We start from the raw sequence: 22,837 nt of genomic DNA on the forward strand, positions 1-22,837 counted from the left end.
TTCCCAAGTTGGGTGATATCAATCTATCTGCTGAGGACATGAATAGAAAAAATGGCAGAGGAAGAAAGAATTTGTCTTTTTTAATTTCTGGCCTCACACTTGAGTTGGGGCATCGCATCTCATTTTCACCTACCCTACCAGCTTCCATGGGTTTCTAGCTTCCAGAGGCAGATCATTGGACTTTCTCAGCCTTGATAATCATGATCCACTTTCTCACAATCTATTATCTATATCTATATTTCTATCTACAAATATTGTTTCTCTGGAAAAACCTAATTAAGATTTTTATTTTAGAAGTCTACTGGGAAAAGCAGAATATAGGCTTGGAGGGAACAGAAAGATTTGAGGGTCCCTCTCTATAGATCAAATTCATAGAAGACACTGGTGAATTTGATTTTCAAGGTGATCATTTGTGGTGATAGAATACTGGAGTGCTTTAAATAATATGGAGCCAACGGGATGTGGCCCACACAACAACTGAAAATGTGGCTCCAAATGTTTACTTGGAGGTGCTGACCATCATAAAGATGCAGGCAAATTTTAGGTTACATTAGAAACTGGAGTCCTTTTATTTGGAGTTAAAGAGAAACCCAGCCCAGAACATTCTCCTTCATGTTTTCTCAAGTGGCAAGCTATAGTGATAGAAGCTCTCTAAGCTTCCATTGAAATTATCCATTTACCACGTTGGGAGATTTATCTACCAGCCCTGCACAATGTCAACCTCAGCAGCCAAGTCCATTTTTCACTCCAAGCATACGTGAAAGGATTCTTTAAAGCCTATTTGAAAGATTCGACAAGGCCATAAAATGAAATTCTAGCAAGTTGCTTTGTGAACTAGTCTTCTAGTTATAGCCCCACTGCCAATTATGACTTCAAAGGCCTTATTCATCTCAAAACCACAGTTCCTTTCTTTCTTATAAAAGTGAGATGCCCTCTGCCTGTTTAGAGTCAAGTCTGCTATTAGATTTTCCCAACTCTATCCCAGTTAAAGAGGGAGAATGACAGATGATAAATGTTTATATTTCACATATAAGAGTAAGTTATGAAAAGAAGTAAAAGGAGAATTCAATATATGGAGAGAAAGAAAAATAAAATAATAGCTACACCTCACTGAACACTTACCTTTATTAACTAACCCATGTAATATTCTCAACCATCTTGTAAGTGCTATGATACTATTGACGAAATTTTATAGATGATAAAAATTGATAAAAGGATAGGTCTGGTAATATTTGCCCACTGTTACTAGTCGTTATTATTATTTTTCTTCTAGGTAAAGACCTGGTCTCAAACTTGCAATGGTGAATGATGAAGTAAAAAAGAAGAGAAGCTGACTCTAATTTGTCAAGGCCTTTGTGGTTAGAACAGACGCAGTGGGGAGCCACTGCATGTTGGAAGGACCATGAAAGGACACATGGGCCTCCCAAGAAATGAAATGATGTTCCAAGAGTTAAAAAAAGAAAAAGAAAAAAAAAAAAAATTACCCAAAATGCTAAAGCTCATTTTAAAGCAGATCTGCATGTTTCTTTGTTCTTTCATCAAAATAGTGTACTGGCTTTTTAAATGTTAGTTTAACAAGATAAGATGGTATCACTACTTCTTGGAACTACCAAGAATTTTCTACATGAAATTAACAAGGAAAAAAACAAAACTACTGATGCTACGGAGAGACCATTCATTTCTGCTTTCCTGTTGTAGGGAACATCTGGATTTGCCAGTTTTATATCCTCGGGCTCAAATTTTATATTCTGATTTGCATAGCTCCCACCAAAGAATTTTGACTAATGTAATTAAATCACACTGCAAAAGCTTAGGAGAATACAGGAATGAAGGCAGCAGACAATTAAAATTACTCAACCATTAAGAAGCTCAGGTTTACCCCCCGACCCCTCATGCTTAAAATACATGCTGGAAGCATTCTCTGTAAATGGTCTCATCTAAAAACCACTTAAGAAATGCACTTCCTTGTACAGTTGTTATACCAACCTACCTCTCTAATCATCAGGGTGCCTTCTCTTGAAATACTGCTGCTAAAGGTGTCTGCATGAGAGGGCTCCAGCCCATGGGTCCCGACCATTCCCACGTTGTACTGCTCATTGCTTCCTGGAGCACCGGTTGGTCTGAAATGGGAAGGAACAATATTGATGGTTAGGTGTATTTAGGGAATACCATTTCCTGTGTATATAATTTTTATTGTGGTTTTATATATATATAACAAAATTTACCATTTTGACTATTTTTAAGGGTACATTTCAATGGTCTCAAGGACGCTGCTTATTAACATCACTGTGCACTGATGCCTGGACTGGGGTCCCTGAGGTGTCTGAAGCATCTCCTCCTATTCTCTACCCAATGGCCAGAGTGGGCTTCTGCTATCCATGGAAAAAATGCTGCAGGTGGCTTTGGGGTCTACCAGACTGTCCATGATCTCTCCCCATTTCCACCTCCATCTTTGACCAGCAGACACCCTGACCTGCTTTTACACTTGCTGTTTCCACAGCCTGGAAAGCTCTTCCCACCCTGGCACTTGGCTGACTCCCTTCAATCATTTGATTTCATCTTAAGTGATATTTCTTCTGAGACGCTTAAGTCATCTGTCTTATCCCATAGGCCCCTCTGTTTTCTCTGCTTTTAATAGTTTCCATCACAATGTGCAATTCTTTACCTCATTCTCTGTTCATTTTCTCCTTCTCTCTCATTAAAATATACATTTGTGAGGCAGTCCTTATCTCTTTGCTTATCATTGTATACCCAGTATGCAGCACATTGTAGGAGCACATAAAATTATTATAAGACAAATGGATTGTATGCTATTTATAAAAAAAAAAAATCAATTAAGAACACTAGTTCATTGGGGCAGCCAAGAACTACGATGGCTTAACTCAAACAGTATTTAGCACTTCTTAAAACTTCTGTACTGTGATATATTTACTTTATTTTACTTTTTCTTACTCTTGTGTTTAAGATTCAATGGAAGAAGCTAACAGTATGTGGACACACTCTGTGGGGGTGCAGATTGAGTTTCCTGTTGCTCCGGGGCTCAACAAGGAATGACTGACTGCCCATAGGAGCTTCACCTGGACTCAGAAATCTGCGAGTGCCTTGTTCACAGGACACAGAAATTCTGATTCAGGAGCTCCAGAAACCCAGAACCTAGCAGTTGATGTGGTTTCAGGTTTCAGGTTTCGATGCTACACTTTTTGTTCTCCTCTTTTTACATCTGCCTCTATTTAAAAGTGGGTATTTAAAAACCAGGAAAGGGATCAAGGCTTATTTCTCCCAGGTGTATTAATGGCACCTTTTATCATTTCATTGTTCGATTTTAATTGTTTCTTATTTGAAAAATATCCATGGCCTCTGGGATGAAATTCCAAGGACCTGATGAACTATTCACTCTAAGAAGCAAGAAACATGCCAGATTTATGCCATCTCTGGGGCAAAGCAGACATATTTCAAGGCTTTTCATCGAAAAGAGGTGAAAAGATGAGAGCGAGGGCGAGTCCAGACAAGAAAATGTATAGCAAGACATTCACTTGGAAAATCACTAGGCTGGAGCAGCAGACTGAATGAACTTAAATGTAGGCTGGGACTGATGTGTTTGGGAAGAAATTTCAAAGAAGTACTTTCATTTTCAATATTTCAGTCCCAGAAGGGAGCTATAAAGTGTTCCGAGACCCAGAAAAAAATTATTGTAATAATTCCTAGGATACTGATACCTTGGTAAATCACACTAGTTCTCAAAACTATGATTTCTTTGCTCACTTATTTGAAATTTAATTTTAATCTGTCTCTTTCCTTTTCTTTAGATATCTTAAATTCTTCTTTGGGACAGGATGGTATAAAGTCAATAAATCAATAAATGAAGTATTTATCAAGGGCCTTCCAGGCAAGAAGTCACTCTTCCCCTTGGTCAGTCAGGCATCCTTTGTCACCGTCAGGGGTTGAGATGAATCTGGTGGCTACCGCCAGCTGACACTGAGCAGTCAGGTTCTTCACTGCCATAGACCATCCCAGGAAGTCCAAAGGTTGAGGGTACTTTGGCTCCACTTATTTTTCTACCCAGATAGTGTTCTGATTCTATCTAAACATTTTAATCAGAAATACATGACTACAGATGAATTTCATGCAAAAAGTATTTTTAGAGCTAATTTCAGCAGCGTAAGTCCTCAATTAACATATTCAGTTAAACTCTTCCCACTTTTTGCATTTTCATCATTATTTACTAATTATATCACTGGTTAAATTTTTTTCCACATAAATTTAAAGCAAAGATTTAATATAATTATCTTTTTGTCCATATCCTCTTTCAAAGAATTCTGTGGGCACTACTACCAAGTCCAATTTATCTGGATCCATTCTGAAGGTTCAAATTTTACTAAGAGGATTTGATTTGTGTGTCAATTATTAGTCAATAGCAAGTTCTACAGTATGTGTTTTAACTTTTGTTGAAAGCTTTTACTAAGGCTATTATTTCCCTGGGACTTTTTTTTTTTTTCCAATGCTGAGGATTGAACCCAGGGGAGCTCTACTCCTGGGCTACATATCATTCTTTCTAGTTTTTCCTTCTTTTTTTTTTTTCCTTCCCAAGATAGGGTTGTACTATGTTGCTGAGACTGGTCTGGAGCTTGTGATTCTCCAGGCTCAGCCTCCTGCGTAGCTGTGATTACAGGTGTGCACCACCATGCCTGGCTCAATTGTAGATCACTCCCCTCTGTCCTTCTTGCTCCCCTGGCGGTTATAACATGACCTTTCTCTGGTTTTCCTTTGACTGCTCTTGTTTCCTACCCATTTCCTTCACAGGCTCTTCTTGAATGTGAGCAGGGTCCTTAGATTTCTGCTTCACTCTGCATAACCTTTTGGCATGCTCTGATCTATGACCTTTATTATAATCAGTCATTTACAGAATAATCCTAAATAAATACATCTTATCTCTTTACTCAGTAACTTATTCATTCAACTTCCTGTTGGATAGTTCTACCTGGGTGGCAACTGATATCATCATCGTCCGCCTGTATTAGTGATCTCAGTGAGTGCCACTGCAAGCCACCTACTTATCTTGCTAGAAACTCCAAGCCATTCTGGACTCCTTTCTCTCATTCACCCCTGGCATTCAGTCTAGATCCTTCTTATCTACCTCCTAAAATGTCCTAAATATTTTCTGTCCTATGTCCCAGTGAGGTCAGCTTCCTCTGTTACGTGAACAACAGTCTTCCTGCTGGTCCCCCCATCTTTAGTCCTGTCTGCCTCCCCCGTCTTGTCCAGTCATTTCACACAGGTGCAAAAGTGAGCTCTTGCAAACACAAATTTGACCATATGACTTTTCTGCTTTCAACCTTCAGTGGCTCCCCATGAACCATGGGATAAACTCGAAGCTCCTTGCTCTGGCTTAAAGGATTTCCATTATCTGGTCCTTGCCTATCTCTCTAACCTTATTTTTAAATAAAATCCTGCCCGCACTTCTAATCCTAAACACTCTAATTTACAGTAGTTTCCTATACACATTATACTATGAAGCCCTTGATGAGTTTATTTGGTCCTCTCTCCTTGGAAGTTTCTTTTCTCTCCTCTGCCTTCCCTGGGCTAACTCATCCTTTATGCTGCAGTTCAGGTGACCCCAAACCCATCCCAGCCGGGGATGGTTCAGGTGGTCTCCACTCTGCTTTCACACTGTCCTTGGTGCTCCTCCACCACTGAGCCAGATCTCATTAGTGCTGGCCTCTTGATGACAACACTGGTGTGGCATGTGAGCAGCACCTAGTATACATTATTACATCACTGAAGGTCTTGGGTCCAAGGCTTTGTTTAATGCCCCTAATGAAATCTCTACTAAGAGATTTCATCAAGAGATTTCATCCAGGCTTACTGCCAAAATGTATCCCTCCTACAAATTGATGAATTATTAACTGTAAGGCTAATTATTAGCATGTTTAAATGTCTTGAATGATAATGGTAATTTTTGTCATTTTATAACTCAGAAAGTAACTTTGCACTGGGTGCACTGGGATGTGTAAGAATAATTTTTATAAGTAGGTAGATATTATAAGAGAACAAAAAATATACTTAGATGTGTTACAGAACTTTAAAGCACAAAAAGTGAGCCTTAACGTATATAAATTTTAAAAGATTAGTGAGGATGTTGGAAGAGCCCAGGGAAAATGTAAACTGTGATGAGAGAATCTAACTGTATCACAAATGAATGAACAACTTCAGTGAGGAGGGATGGGGATGTACTATGTCCCAATAATAATTAACTATGTCAGTTAATAATGACATACCAGTACTGGCTCACTACTTACAACATTTGTGCCAAACTAAAGTAAGATGCTAACAACAGAGGAAACTGCGGGCAGAAAATGGTGGGATAATACAGGGCAGCTCTCTGTACTCCCTCCTCAATTTTTCTGTAAATCTACAACTACTTATGAATATGCAGTTTATTAAAAATAAAAGAATAGGGGGAAAAAGCAATTTTTAAAACTCCACTAAGGCTAAAACAGCTGTAACATTTTACAGTTAAGGTAATCCTTTGTTCTGAAAATGATTTTTTCAATATAGAGATTGGATAGGAAATATTTGCTGTCCAAAATCCTATAAAGACTGTGAAAAAAAAAAAACCAAAAACTAAATCAAATCAAAACAAACAAAACAAAAAAACCTCCATTGATTTGAAGGAAAACTACAGGAAATTTACTGTAATTAGACTGTAGGTTTAGAACAATAATTTCCTCTAATTGGATTTGTCAAAGTGTTCCTGGAGGTATTGATTTAATTCAATTCAATACACGGTTACTGAGCACCTGCTGTATGAAAAGAGCCTTGGTTTGGCACTGGGTAGTGGATATAAAAGCTGAACAAAATATGGTTCCTAAAACTGTAGGGTTAGTATCCGCAAGAGCATAGAGGATCACAAATACACTCAAATAAAAGACAGGACGTTAAGTGAGAAAGGACAGAGGGAGGGATGATCCCTAGTGGAATAGGACAAGGTCTATGCAGGGCTGATGAAGGCTCAGGTGGCTGGAGCATGCTAGGGGTGATCACAGGCCCCAGGAATATAAAGGGCTGCAAGCAACTGGGGCAAGACATGACCAATCACCCTTCTGCAATATTAACCAGGCCACTCCCTGAACAAGGCCTTGGGAGCGCAGAGGTCTTAGGGCAAGGGGAACATTCCAGTAGCCCAGGAGGCAAGTCACGGGGGCTTGGCTCTTTGGTGAGAACGGAAAGGAAGGGACACAAATATATGTGGTTTTTGTTGTCCAGATGACACTGACCATAAAATTCACCAACTGTGCTAACAGCAGATGATCCTAATGATCAAGACTGTGCCTCACATGTTCAGAAACATGCTAGTACCTTAGGGAAGATGCCAACACGAAAGGATGCTCTGTGGCTGACTGGATATGACGTCAATCAACTTGTGTGTCTCTCCTCTTCTTCCTATTCTATGAAACTTTTCTCTTTTCCTGATTATACAAGAAGTACATGCCCATTGCAAAATTGGGGATATACATAAAATAAAAGTCCCTCATAACTGTAAATGCCAGAGATGATCACTTCATAATTTTGGTCTATTTCCCACCACTCATTATTTTTCTATTGGTCATTTAGGGTAGACAAACTTATTTTTGTGTTCTCCTACAGGTTATATCTTATACAATAAATATGTACATAGAAAACCATACAGCTTTAAACACTGGAATCCACAGCTGTTTGTCTGAAAGGCTGGCGGTTCCATTTCTGAGAAGCTCTTTTGTGTACACTCCATAGGACTGAACTGTGTTATAATATATTTTTATTTTCTGCTCTAAAAATACAGAGCACAAAATATAAAGGTTTATCTTAACAGAAAAAAAGTAATAAGAATGTGCAGAAAAAGCACTGTAGCCTCAAAATATTCTATTTTAAAGAAGTAACTGTTTCATAATGGATTTTTAATAGCATGAAATTTTGTAGGCATACAACTATCATGCTGGAAGAGACTTCATCTATTTTTTAGCTATAAAAAATATATCCAGCCAGGTGCAGTGGCACATGCCTATAATCCCAGTGGCTCCAGAGGCTGAGATAGGAGGATAATGAGTTCAAAGCCAGCCTCAGCAATGGTGAGGCGCAAAGCAACTCAGTGAGACCCTGTCTCTAAATAAAATTGAAAAAACAGGTCTGGGGATGTGACTCAGTGGTTGAATACCCCTGAGTTCAATCCCCAGAACCAAAACAAATCAAAACACATCCACAGTATTGACAAGATTGGAGTAAACACATACAAACACACACATGTATGTTTGTGTGCTTTTTCCCCCCAAGTATATCTCGTATATATATATAGATAATATTTTAAATGTTCTTTAATAGATGATCATTTGAATCTACCTAAAATTTACCAATTCTTCAAGAACTGTATGAAGTCTTGCTTCCACTATAAGCATTTCACGGTGGCTTTGCTTTATTTCCTGCTTGAATCACAGTACTAGATTGTCTGGATTGCTTTAGTGGCATCTCATCTGTTCTCCTCCACCCCACCCCCAATTATCTTGCTGAAATAAACTCTCTCAAAAACATAGTATGAATCATGTCACTCCCCAGTTCAAGATACCCTACTGGTTCCCAATGGCTACATGATAAAGTGCACTTCTTGGTCTGGTTTCCCTAGTCCAGAGCCCCTCCCCCACAACTGTGCATCCCTTTTCACCAAACTCAACCTTCTGTGCCTTTTACTTTCACTCTTCTCGCTGCCTAGAATTCTCATACTATCCCATGTTCTTTTTATCACACAGAGAGTTGGTTACACACGTCTTTTGTTGGAACTAGAGTATAAACTCTTTGAAGTCAACACCTGCAAATTCAATTCAGTGTGATCAAATACAATTTACAGTCACTGATGACCCACTCTGTTCCAGACAACATTCAAGGTGTTCAGAGTGGAGAGATGGATAAGATACTATCGGCACCCTCAGGGCACCCTCGATGCCCAGAGAGGAAAAACGCACACAATAAATAATCCTGATTCTAGGCACTACATGAAAATGCAGGGATTGCAGAGGTGCATGCTGTAATCCCAGCAGCTCGGGAGGCTGGAGGATCATACGTTCGAAGGCAGCCTCAGCATTGACAAGCCCTAAGCAACTTAGAGAGATCCTGTCTGAAAATAAAAATTTTTAAAAAGGGCTGAAGATGTGGCTCACTGGTTAAGCACCCGTGGGTTCAATCCCCAGTACAAAAAACAAACAAAAGAAGAAAAAAAAGAAAACCAAAGAAAATGCAGAAATAAACATGAGATGCAGTGGCAGCTCCTCTGAGTGTATGGGTTTGACTTCCGCAAGCTGGGCTGTGAGTCGGTGACTTCTAAAGGGACAGGAGGGTGCCAGACAGCAGAAGAGAAGGGCAGCATGGTCTAAAACGGGGAATTGTACGAGGTGGGTGTTCTGCTGTGGGTGGAGTGGAGGTCCAGATCTGCCTTTAGGGGGAGGAGGGTAAACACTATTCATAGCTTTGCAAAATATGATGGGGTGGGGGAAGGCTTAAAACCAAATCTTATTTAGCATTTCTTCATAAACTCTTTGATGGTTCCTCTAAATGTTTATATTAGCCTGCAGTTTTCCATGTATAATCTGGTCTCTGTCCAACTGGAATATAAACGTTTAGAAGGCCAAATACAAGTATGTAGTTCTCAAGTGTCTCAAAGCTTTCAACATGTTGTCTAACACAGAATGGGAATTTCAGCAATCTTTTAATTTCATAGTCCACTCTCATCCTGATAGTTGTATGCTCAGTGCTTAAAGGGAATTCTGAACATCTGTCAGAAGAATTAATGCTGAATCAAGACAAAAACCGAAAGGGCCAGCCCTTTTGGCACAAATGTTCTGGAATAGTGATTTTGCCTCTAGAACAATTTTATTTGCTGTTTTAAAAAATGCAATTTAATACAATTTGTTTCAAAATGTCATATTTTAGAATATTTATGGTTGTCAATAACTGGGTAATTAACAGTAAAATACCAAGCATGGATTTTCAGCAATGATAACTGGATCTGCCTCTTAGAATTGCTTATATGTAACAACGATGAATCAATGGATGGTATTTCCTGCAGACTAACCAGACCTGCATCTCATCCCTCTCGAACAGGACAATAATTTGTGACCATAAGGCAGCTTCTCAATACAGAGTGAGTATGGTCTGATGCTTAATACTAGCAGGTAAGTCAAAGTATTGGAAAGGAAAAGTGAAGCTGGAAAACTCAGCATTGCATTCCATCAAAGTTCTGGTAAACCAGGGCAATGAACCTAGAGTGTATATGGAAAAGGAGATGTGGAAGCAACAGAGGATGGGGATATCCCCCTAGGATTCACTCCAATGAGGAGAAAGAAAAAAAAAAAAAAAAAAAAAAAAAAAAAAAAAAAACAGTAAAAAATGGGAAAAAAAAGAAAAAAGAAAGAAAGGCTGAACTACTAAGGCCAATAATAGCAGGCATAGATATAGCTATAAATAGTCAAAAGAAAGACTACACAGAGATTGACAGTATATAGTGAAGAAACTGGCCAAACACACACACAAAAGATCAAGTAAAAGAGACAATGAAGGTGATGAAGTAGAAAATCCTAATAGTACGTTAAGTCAAACACTGGAAAGTTTCTCTCCCTGATTATTTGACTCCTGATTCTGTCACTGGGATGCTAACCCATGATGCCACATACATTCATCCTTATTTACTGGTGGTAATGGGGTGATGGAATATATGTCTCTCTTATTTTTTCCCTCATTTTATTCCCTAAATGCCATTGTTCATGATGTCACTTTTGCAATTCTAGGGAGAAAGGCTTGCACCAATGGTCTGTTTGTCAATACTGTTTGACCTGGAGATGAAAAGAACAATAAAAGAAAAGAAAAGCTTCACCAAAAGGAATATGTTACCAAAAGGAACATGTTACCTTCCCACAGTTCTTTTTTTTTTTTTTTAAATTATTGATGAACCTTTATTTAATTTATTTATATGTGATATTGAGGATCAAACCCAGTGCCTCACACATGCTAGGCAAGCATTCTATCACTGAGCCATGATCCCAGCCCCTGTATACACAGTTCTAGAAAAGTACATATTCTAAATGATTATGTTTATGGAGAGAGATTAATGATAGAATTATGTTCTAATAAGAACCCAAAACCCCAAATCAATTCATCTTACCAGTGATCTGAATATGATTTATATTTAGTTAATATTTCTTGTCCTTTAGCTTTGGAGACCTAGTCTCCTGGTCTACCTTAAGCAGTAGTCTAGAGCTGGGCATGGTGATGTACACTTGTAGTTCTAGTTACTTGGGAGGCTGAGTCAGGAAAATCCCTTGAGCCCAGAAGTTCAGGGCCAGCCTGGAAAACACAGCAAGGAACCCATCTCAAAAAACCAAAGTCCTCTTACATCAGTCTGGGTATGTCACTGACAGCCACTGTCCCATCGTGGGTCTCACTCTCTCCGTCTTCCTCCTCTTCCTCACTACTCTCTGACTCCTCACTGGAGGAGGAGTAATCGGTCACCTTCTTTAGGGGGCGGTTTGTTTCTTCAATCCGGAGTTCTCTTAATTCTTTGGCCAATGCCGTCAGATCCTACAAAGAAAGTTTGTTCAGTGTATGAATTTTAGATACAACCAAAGCCACATCTCTCAGCAAGTCAGTGCTCCAGCTTAAGCAACAAGGGGAGTAAAAAAAAAAAGCTCTATAGAGAACCGTGACAAACATAGTTACTGCATGGAACTAAGAAAACGATGTTTGTAGCGTGTAGAAGCTAGAAAAGAAAGATGAAACCACTTTAAACTTTGTTCAAAACCAATAGCTAGACTGAGACTGACCAGTTTAAATAGACATGTGCATGTATGTGTATGCCAGTTATGCGCATACACATATAGACAAAATTGTGTTCTCATTTTATTTTGAGAAGGTGAAGTTGGTCACCCTCAGAGTTAATGGGAAAATATATGGGATTAAAAATGGTTCCCCAGTATGCTGGGACTCCTGCCCAAGCCACAGTGATGGCCTTTCCTTTCTTATGATCACTGCTGGACCAAAATCTAGCATCAGTCATAGAACAGAGCAAATTCCCAAAGTTCATTTGGTGTGTGATCATTCCCTGGAGAACAGAGGCACCACATCAAATGATGGCCCACCCCAAAGCCCACCAAAATTGATAGCCACAGAACTGAGTTAATCAAGAGGAAAAAGGAAAAAAAAAAAAAGAAAAAAAAAAAAAGGAAAAAAAGAGTTCTCTTCCAGAATGATAGGTGTTTCAATGTCTCTAGTTTTAAATTCCAGTCACCTGGCAGAATCCTGGCAAAGAACACTGAAATGGATGTGCAAACACCAAAAGGAAGAGATAAATTTTCAGTTTTCCATGAGTATGATGAAACCTTTAGCCTTATGGATGTGATGATGTGGGATTTAATCACCAGGCATACTGCAGGCAGTGTGCTGAAGGTCTGACTACCTCGGATTTGGCATGCTATCAGAGCAATGCAGAGGGAAGCAGTTCTGCAGAAGCATGGCCGCTCTAATTTGCATGGGTTAAACTGCCCATGGCACACAGCATGCAAATGAGGAAAAAGCAATTTGACATCAGTCTTACCATTTCTCCCTATTTAGTGACCCATGTGGGAATCAGAGCATTCAGTGAGAGACAGGGGATTAGGGAGAAAGAAACTCATTGAAAAATACTAAATCCTACAATTTTCTTATGGCCATATTCTCTCTTTATTTCATTCCAGAAATGTATTTGTTCCATTCACCTGCTGTAGGCTTAGAGTAATCTAGGTGACCTAATGACATTAGATAATCTATCCCAATTGGTTAGAAGAAAAGTTGTGATAACTGCATATAAATTATAATTGTGATTTTATTTTGGGAAGACCAAAACCCAGCCTATTTCTCTATTGCTCTACATGCCAGGCATGACTATTTTGGGTAAGACTAGGGGAGGAAACACTTCAGATGTTTCAGTTGAAATTTAGGAAGTTCAAGGTGTTAAGTGGAAGAGTCATTTCTTTCTAATATCATAAAAATCAAAGGGGAAGCAACAATGACTTTAAAATTTGTCCTGAAATCAAACTGGAGCCCTGAATTGGAGCCCTCAGAAAAGGGAAGCTTTTGCAATTTCTAACTGTACATTATATACACAAACAGCCTTGCCAGGACTGTTTTATACATGCACACTTGCTCCAACAAAATAGCCTCAGTCTCTGCTTATATTTACCTCATTTATGAAAATGAAAGTAGAATTGTATTAAAAAGGCTCAGTGGTGTTTAAATAAAATGCATACTATTAAGGAAGATGAAAACTACCACACACATAGAATTTTATGCAAATTTATTTCGTGTCTCTTCTGCAATGAGCCCAAATAGGAAATGCTCATTTGTACATTTTGGCTTTTTATTTATTTCCTCTTAGTAATTGCTAATGCCTATTTTCATCAGATGAAAAGGGAAATGAAGAGTATAGTATACTTGAGCACAATGGGAACATAGTGTCTAGATATCTTTTAAGGCCATAAAAAGAAAAGCATAAAATAATCTTCCAAACCAGTAAAATAATAACAAATTAGATTTCTTTTGTGTTCTGATTTTAGTATGTTAAGACCTTGTTAAATCTCATCAAAGAATATAACTAGCATTTAAAATGCTGTCATTAAAAACTACATTTTATTGTAACTTAAAGAGAGAATATGGTTTAAAATTTTATTTTGATTATCAATAATTTGAATAAAATATAATACTATCAGCTATGACTTATTTAAATTAATGACACATTCTCCCACAGGGCCTGGTTTTCCTTATCTATGACACCTCAAAACACAACAAAAGAGATTTTAGAAAAATCAAAATTATTTAGAAATATTTAGCTAATCCATAGCCCATTGATTTCAAGAAGTTTTCACTTGTTAAAAATGTCCCACATCTTCCTAAACACTGTTATTTAGAACCACTTTAAATCTGACCTGCTTTATAATTTCACTTTTAATTAGAATTAAAACAGAATTTGTTTCTGTTATTTAAAATCTCTTTCCTGAAACATTAGGAATAATTGCAAATTCCTTTTAAGTTTAATTGGTAACAGCTTGGAGGATGAGGCATAGGTGAAAATCTCAGGGTAACACTAATGGATAACTCAAAAGTAATACCCCTAGTCAAAGAAAATTAACCTTCCGTGCCAATAGCCTGTTTGTTCAGCTGACATTTTGTTTCTTAACCATCTACTATGGGAAAATGTACAATAAGAAAGTTGTAGAAAATAGACATGATTTAAAATCAACACCACTGAGTTCAGATCCATTTTTATACATTTAATTCTCTGACAATCGCAATTTTCTTCATATAATGAGACTTTCTGGTAATTTATTGCATGGCCATGTGAAGCCTGAAGCTAAAAAAGTATTAAAAAGGGGAAATAAAAGTACTATTTAGCAAGAAAATAGTTGAGAATGTAAAACTAAAAAAGAAATATGGCAAAATGGTTAAAAGTTTTTTTTGACTATGTAGTGAATATGGAGGTAGTTAAGAGGCTTCTTTGATGTAACACTTTTTAGATTCAATTTGATATATTTTTTTCATTCTCAAGACTTTATTTAATCTGACAGTTATGAACATCTTGCCTAAAAAGGTGCTCTTTTAGGCCTCTTTTTGGAAATAATATAGCTTATTCAAATTTTAGTTCAACTGCTTTAACTATTAAGTATTAACTATTAAAAAACTGAAGCTGGTATTTTCCTTATGTATTAAATAAGTTACTTCCTATTTAGCAAATCAAAAGATATGATACTGGTAAACTTCAGTATACTCTTCTGAAGGGAAAAGTGTTTAGACCATTAGTTATTGCTCAAGTTCCAACCCATGTAAGAATGTGCTTGGGAGTTTTTCAGATTCCTACAGACTAATGAAAAAATGGTGGCAAAGCCAGTGTTTGCTTATGCAAATAATCTACATGTCACCTATATGATTGTGCTAAAGTAAAAAGTATTTGTTTTCAAAGGCTGTATTAAGTGATCACAGACTATGGCTATCAAATCTCATAATCTATGAGAAAGTAATGTAAAATTAATGAATACTTCCCAGACTGACTTTTATGAAAAATTAAATCATTAAATTAGCACTAAAAATCAACAAGCTCTCAAAAAAGGAGTTTAAGACTTTTCATTTCAACCCTTAGTTATCTAAATGGCAAAATGGTCACTGAGAGGGAAGCCATATCGAAACCTATGACTGGAGAAGGGAAGAAGGTTTAGCTTAGGTTCAGTTCTAGGTTTCTCAACTGTGGCACTATTGACATTTCGGGCCAGAAAAATCTTTACAGTGGTAAGTTCTCTCGTGCACCATTGGATGTTGAGTAGCGTCCCTCAGCTCTATCTGGTGGCAGTGCCTTCCACCCTCAAGCTGACAACCAAATCTGTCTCCTAAGAGTGGTGGAGTGGAGGAATCATCCTTGGCTGAGAACAACTGGATTAGGGCGAGCCAAGTAACCCTAATCTTGGTGCTTTGGATTAGTGATACCCAAGAGGTGGGGTTGTCAGGGTCACCCATGGGGCTTTTTCTAGCTACACATGGTCCCAGAGATGCTGGTGTGTGGTTCACATCACCTCAGTTCCTCTTCTCATCTCTGTCCAGTGTGGTAGAATACACCCAAGTACAGAAAGCAAATCTGGAAAGTCTAAAGTATCCAGGGTTAGCCAGATGAAATCCATCAGAGCCCTGTCCCTCATGAGAGCCACCCCTGGACCGGTTTCGGGTCTCATGAAATTCCCTTTGAATTGTGCACATACTCAACCATTTTTCTGGTAACTGTGGCATCAGAAAATAATTCTCTTTTTTCACCTGTTCTGGGAGAAAACTGATAAAGGCTGTACAATCCCTCATTCTTCTCACTATTATGAGGGAAAGGGACGGGAAAGGTCTTAGAGAGCAATTAAGAACAGTCCCCTCTTCCCTCTCCATAAATACCATCCCCACATGGTAGGCATGCAGAGGCCCATTCATTTATAAACAATAATCCTTTAGCTAGGATAACTTTCTAACTCAGTGAAGAGTCCACTATTTGGTAAAGACCAGATGCATAGAAATGTGCTTTTCCCACTTAAGACTAGCTTTATGCCTCAGGCCCAAACCCTAACAATCAAGACAACCGCTTGGTTTTCCATAGGGCTTTGGGCATCACAAAATACTTTTACACACATGACCTTGAGTGATCTCAACAATCTCATGAGTAAGGCTGGGCAGTTGTTTTTATCTCCATTTTACAGATGAAAAAACTCTGGCTCAGAGAGGTTATGAGACTCATACTAGCTGACTATTTACTGGGGGAGCAAAGATTTAAATGCAGCTTGCTGATCCCCCAAGCCAGTGCTTTTTCCATAAATTTCACAAAAATAGTGCTCAGCAGAGCTACAGCCTTAAAGCCATAAGGGTAGACTTTAGACTCCATGCATCGAGGACTCTGCGAGGCCTGGCTCCGGAGGGAAATCCCACTACGCTGGATTCATGCAGGCCTGACAAACAGCAGTAAGACAGTCATCGTTCTTAGCAAGCTACCTCCGATTGGCAAAGCCATATACTTCTCTAATGGAAAAATGTCTCCACAGATAAGGAAATAAAGTCACTTAACTCACCAGGATTCATTAACTAAAGTTGATGTTGCTGCTGATGCTCTCGTTAATGTCCCACAGAATTAATCTAACAATACCCAGTAACTCCTTGTTCACAAATCACACACTATAAATTTGGAGTGCCCTGGAATGATGTCTCTTTTCTTTGTTAATAAAACTGCTGAGAGCCATCTCCTAGTGTGGCTGATGAGTACAGGTTCGCTATTGGAAGGTACTGGAAGGAGAAACCGTGCCATTAACAAAGTACGATCACTGATCACTTGCCGTAGCCAGCTGGAACACTGGAAGGGGACACTTTTGCTTAGAGGAGTGGGCTCTAAGCTGTACATGGGGAGGGGTGAGGGTCTCAGGCTGCCTTCTATTGAAGGGGCTCTCCTCCCAGTAGATACCGGACTTTGAACCTGTGGATTCCCCACCCCTCGCCTCTTCTGAATGTCAACATCAGGAAATCAACTTAATATTTACATTCTGTGAAAGCATGACCAAGAAAACATGATACTAACCTCATCTATAGCTTTCTTATAGCTCTGAGATAAGAGGGACCCAATCCAGAAGAATCCACAGAAGGGGAAAAGCCAGAAGAAAGGAAGCAGGTTAGACACAGAATGGCATTCATTAGAGCAAAACTCATAAAGACAAAGGGTCAAAGAGAAGTTCAACCCAGAGTGATGCCAATTTCTTTCATTATTATTCAGTATATCTCCTTACTTTAAGAGTCAAAAAAAAAAAAAAAAAAAAAAAACCCACAATAAACCAAAAAGGCTTCACACTCATTTTGTAGAAAAGAGTCTCAGAAAATTGAAATAAATTGGGTGGATAGTAGCTCCTCCCAAAATTAATTTTCCACTTAAAAATTTCAGCCAGCGTATTCTTATTCCTCTCTGTAAGGCTATGTGGGGTCCAGCAAATGATGCTGAGTTTCGGGTTGTCAGGCCCCTATTCACACCATGCTTATCAAGTTTGGGTTCATGAAGGACAGCTCCTGAAGAGATGAAAAGCAGCAGAAAAACTGTAATGCTAATTCATATGGAAAATAATATGGGAAAGAGCAGAAGAGATAAGAGAAATCCATAGCAAGTACTTGAGCATCCTTAACTGCTTGTTCAACATCTTTCTGCCAAAGTTGCTGAGCAGAAATTATGGAAAGATACGAGTTATTTCTCTTGCTGCTTTACTCTCTAAAGGAGCATCGATGATCAGCAAAACATTCCAAGGCAGAAGAAGCAGCCCAAGATCTGCTCAGTTCTTTTCTAATCGGGTATCATTTCCCTGTTTGCTCCCAGCATCCATTCTTTTTATTAATCTCAACTTTCCTTCATAATCATGAATGTATCCCCAACTACTTTATCTTGTGGGTTCTCCAGTAAATTAAAAGAGTTTAAAACTCTTATAGAGGTCAGCACTCACAGCTGGTCGACTGGGCCGGGTAATGTCCCTGGATTCTTCTGGTTTCACCTTGGAGGGCTCATGGGGGAGCACGGGTGATCCTTCCGACTTACTGTTGGCTGGAGGAAAAATGGGGTCAAGAGAGACAGGACCATCACAAAGTGCTGACTCATGCTCCAGGTGAGTCATCCGTGAGCGTCATCCCCCTCAGGAGAACTGAATAGACACGTCATTCACTTAGGCAAATCCTCAAGCACATCCGTGGAAAAATAATCAATGTTCAGGCAAACAAAATCAGGCAGACACATTTAGATCTGTAACCTAGAAGTCGGTAGTAATAATAAGGAAAGCTGTAGCAAGCATAATACCGCCACCACCATGAACAGAGCACGCTCTGTGGATCAGGTACAGGGCTCAATGCTTTCTGTGTCAATGATCTCATTTAATCCTTGCTCCAACCCAGTGGTGTGGCACTCTTTTCCAGTTGAATGCAAACTTAGAAAGATGACCTAACTGACTTGAAGTCATGATCTTCTTTTGGGTAAGTGGGGATTCTTTCTGAGTTCTCAAAATTCTGTTCTCCATCACTATGCTAAACCAGCTTCCAAGTTAAGGTTCTATACCTGGTTTCTTCTTTTACTACTTACTCATCAGGATGAAATTTTGTAGAAAAAAAATTTAAAAACACCCTTATTTGGAATGATTTTTAAACAGGAGCAGGGAGTGATCTGGGACCTTTGAGGAAGAAAGAATGAGGTGGGGGCAGGAAAGTGTTGTGATAAAGGGAAGGATTCTATAATAAGAGGTAAGGGTCGGGGCGGCTCCCTGCAGCTGTGGAGTGAACAACCTTTCTCCTAGTTTATGGGTTTATGGGTAGAAAAGACACAGTCCAGGGTAGGAGAGATATTTTGTTTTCTTTTAAAGTGGTCTTTCCTAGGCAGGGACATGCCAGGGATACAAGAATACTTTTAATCCAGATCTGGGAACCGAAGGAAAGATATATATATATATATATATATATATATATATATATATATATATATATGTGTGTGTGTATATATATATATATATATATTTTTTTTTTTTTTTGGTTTTCTTTAATATTTGCTCTAAGTTGCTTATGAATAGGAAGGAACAGCACTTTTCTAAGTTAAGAAAATTTGTGTTCAGATACAAAGACATACATAGCTCTGGGATGTCCCAGATATGTCAGAAGAATCCAGACAGGGGCAGCCGTGGCTCAGTCCACATCTCAAGTCACAGACATGGACATCACATGTTAGACACCAAGCTTTTTAGAAGGGACACATGGTGATTCCACTTATGTACCATCTGACAGGGATATTAGGACATAAACTATGGCTGTCCCCACTGAAGAGGCCAAGAAAGAGTAAAGAAGAGCGGGTTCTCATTGGACAGAATAATTTATAAGTATATTAATATTTACCAAATGCACTTCAAAAGCCCTGGTTTTTATCACTTGGAAGCAAGATTACCTTTTGCAGAAGGTGATCCAGAGTGATATTTGACTAGCTAGAAACAGGTATTGTTACATAGAATTACATGTACAATATTAATGGTTTTCATAGGATTGTCCATTAATGAAAAGTAAACAGTGATGATTGATTTGCATTATATGCTTAGAAAGGCTAATTTTTCACCTATCTAATAACCAGAAAAGTCAAATATGTTTTTTTCAAGTCAGAAATTTTATTTCTTTCCTCAAGTATATTTATTCTAAATGTTAGTCTTTATTGAATTTCATTTTGAGAAATACCTAGAATTCTAAACTATGTATGTTCAGAATTCTAAAAGGGAGGATTGGCACATTGGGAATGGGACATCTGGAGGTACATAAAATTCTAAAAGCGATCAAATGAAAATGGAAATTCAGGTGACTATTAAGGAACTATTTTAAAATAAGACCACTACTCGGCAGTATCCCCGGAAAACACTGGTACATGAGATTAGCAAGAATTTTGTCCACACAATTAGGGATGGTGGTCTAGTCCCTGTAGAAGACTGAGGCTGAGAGCAGCTAAGGAGCCATTCAGGGTCACACAGTGGTGACCACATCAAGACCAGAATTAAGAAGTGACCCCTCTTTCCACCCACGGCTTTCCTCCACAGGCAGTGTCCCTGGGGAAAGGGAAGAAATGCTTTACCTCGAACTCGGGTGCGCTCACTGGACCCCGCTTGTGATCCAGGCTGGGAGCCTCCCTGGGAGCTGGGCTGGGAGCTGGGGGTGCTGGAGCTGGAGGAACTGCCGCTGCTGGTCCTCTGCAAGGGGCTCTCCAGGACTGGCTCGGTCCTCCGGAGATCAGGGTTGCTGCAATGCGGAGCACACTGATTACACCCTCAAGACCTGGCCGATTTTTCAAACCACACATCTGATAATGGTTCCATATCTAAAATATGTAAGGAACTCAACACAATAGCAAGAAAACAAATAAACAGAGTAAAAAGTAGACCAAGGATCTGAATAGACATCTCTCAAAAGAAGACATAAAATAGTCAATAGGCAGATGTAAACATGCTCCACATCACTAAGCATAGAGAAATGGAATTAAAAACACAAGGAATTGTCACCTGACACCTGTTGAATGGCTATTATCCAGGAAGATAAGTGCTGATAAGGATACAGAGAAAAGGAAACCCTGGCACATGGCCGCTGTTGGGAACATAAATTAATACAGCCATATACATCTCACACACACACGTGCACACGTTTGTTGGTACTGTGGACTGATCTCAGAGGCACTTAACCACTGAGCTACATCTCCAGCCCTTTCTAATTTCACTTTGAGACATGGTCTCCCTAAGTCGCTTTGGGCCTGGTTAAGCTGCAGAGGCTGGCCTGCAGCTTGTGATCCTCCTACCTCAGCCTCCCAAGCCACTGGGATAGCAGGTGTGTACCACCATCACATGCATATTTTAAACACAAACACATAAATCACACAAGGAAACAAACACTACATGATTTTCCTTACACGGGGACAAGTTCAACTCTGAAGAGCAGAGAGGAGAGCGTTGGTTATCGGGGCCTGTGGGGATCAGCAGGGGGAGAACGGGGAGATGCTGATCAAAGGGAACCGTTTCAGTTAGACAGATGAATAAGTTCTGAAGATCTCTTGTATATTGTGGCGACTATAGTTAATAATCATGTATGCTTGAAGCAGATTTTAAATGCTTTCATCAAAAAACATAAAAACTATGTGAAATGATAGATGTTAATTAATTTGATTAGGCCAATCACTTCACGTTTATACCAATATCAAAACCTCACATTGACACTGTAAGCATGGATGTGTGTGTGTACAAACTTTATCTGTCAATTGTACATCAATAAGCCTGGGGGAAATGACTTGCCATTGGTAGAGCAGCACAGTCCAGCCCTCATCCCAGTGTCCAGGGGTAAATAGGGCACTCATGACACCATGCACTGAAGGGGTCCTGAAGATGGAGCGCCTGGTCAGCTGCGGAGTGTGCAGGGAATGAACTCCGGGCTCAGTCTTTGGGTTGATACATTAAAAGTACTATCTCTTACAGCCACATCAATGTTCATAGCTGCTCAATTCACAATAGCCAGAGTGTGGAACCAACCTAGATGTCCTTCAATTGATGAATGGATAAAGAAACGGTGGTATATATATGCAATGGAATATTACTCAGCTATAAAGAATAATAAAATTATGGCATTTGCAGGCAAATGGATGAAATTGGAGAATATCATGCTAAGTGAGATAAGCCAATCTCAAAAAACCAAAGGACGAATGATCTCGCTGATAAGCGGATGATGACACATAATGGGGGGTGGGAGGGGGCAAGAATGGAGGAAGGAGGGACTGTATAGAGGGAAAAGAGGGGTGGGAGGGGTGGGGAGGAAGGAAAAAAATAAATGAATCAAACACCATTATCCTATGTCGATGTATGATTACATAAATGGTATGCCTTTACTTCTGTACAAACAGAAACAACATGTATTCCATTTGTTTACAATAAAAATAAATTTAAAAAAAAGCACTATCTCTGAGATGATGAATCTTAAAGGGAGGCTTCCTTGACTTTGCCTATGTGCATCATACTAAACTTGAAATAGATTAAAAGGTAAAAATAGGAAGCGACGCACAAAACCCCTGAACAAGAATAAATTGAACGATATTTTACTTTCTGGTAAATTATCTTCTCGTCTTTTTTCTTTTGCCCATGTGGCAGCATAGCATATATTTGGTTTTGATTTTTGATTTTTTAGCCTTTAACCCTGCATCATGAGCATTTTCTTATGTTTTGGAAAAAAGGCATGGCTGCATTATAGTCTATCACATAGATGAATTAGTTTGGCCATCCCTCTACTCTTAGAAATTAAGGTGCTTTCATCAACAAACATATGGAAAAATGTTCAACATCTCTAGTAATAAGAGAAATGCAAATCAAAACCACCCTAAGATTCCATCTCACCCCAATTAGAATGGCGATTATCAAGAATACAAGCAACAACAGGTGTTGGCGAGGATGTGGGGAGAAAGGTACACTCATACATTGCTGGTGGGGCTGCAAATTAGTGCAGCCACTCTGGAAAGCAGTGTGGAGACTCCTTAGAAAACTTGGAATGGAACCACCATTTGACCCAGCTATCCCACTCCTTGGCCTATACCCAAAGGACTTAAAATCAGCATATTACAGAGATACAGCCACATCAATGTTCATAGCTGCTCAGTTCACAATAGCCAGATTGTGGAACCAACCTAGATGTCCTTCAATTGATGAATGGATAAAGAAAATGTGGTATATATATACAATGGAATATTACTCAGCCA

At 39.0% G+C, this 22,837-nt stretch overlaps 1 protein-coding gene across 8 annotated transcripts in view; it reads right to left on the reverse strand.

Moving 5' to 3' along the window:
• Positions 1 to 22,837, reverse strand: part of Tnik (TRAF2 and NCK interacting kinase) — a 377,067-nt gene that overhangs the window by 30,807 nt on the left and 323,423 nt on the right. For 5 of the 8 annotated variants that reach the window (XM_047563558.1, XM_047563556.1, XM_047563555.1 and 2 more), the window contains 5 exons: positions 20,186 to 20,349; positions 18,042 to 18,139; positions 17,138 to 17,161; positions 11,414 to 11,598; positions 1,991 to 2,120 (listed from right to left, as the gene is read on the reverse strand). In XM_047563558.1, the coding sequence (XP_047419514.1) occupies positions 1,991 to 2,120; positions 11,414 to 11,598; positions 17,138 to 17,161; positions 18,042 to 18,139; positions 20,186 to 20,349 (601 nt within the window). The remainder of the gene's footprint in view (positions 1 to 1,990; positions 2,121 to 11,413; positions 11,599 to 17,137; positions 17,162 to 18,041; positions 18,140 to 20,185; positions 20,350 to 22,837) is intronic. The other 3 variants (XM_047563560.1, XM_047563557.1, XM_047563554.1) reach the window with 1 other exon arrangement.

This window comes from Sciurus carolinensis, chromosome 9 (genome assembly GCF_902686445.1).
Source record: "Sciurus carolinensis chromosome 9, mSciCar1.2, whole genome shotgun sequence".
Lineage (NCBI taxonomy): Eukaryota > Metazoa > Chordata > Mammalia > Rodentia > Sciuridae > Sciurus > Sciurus carolinensis.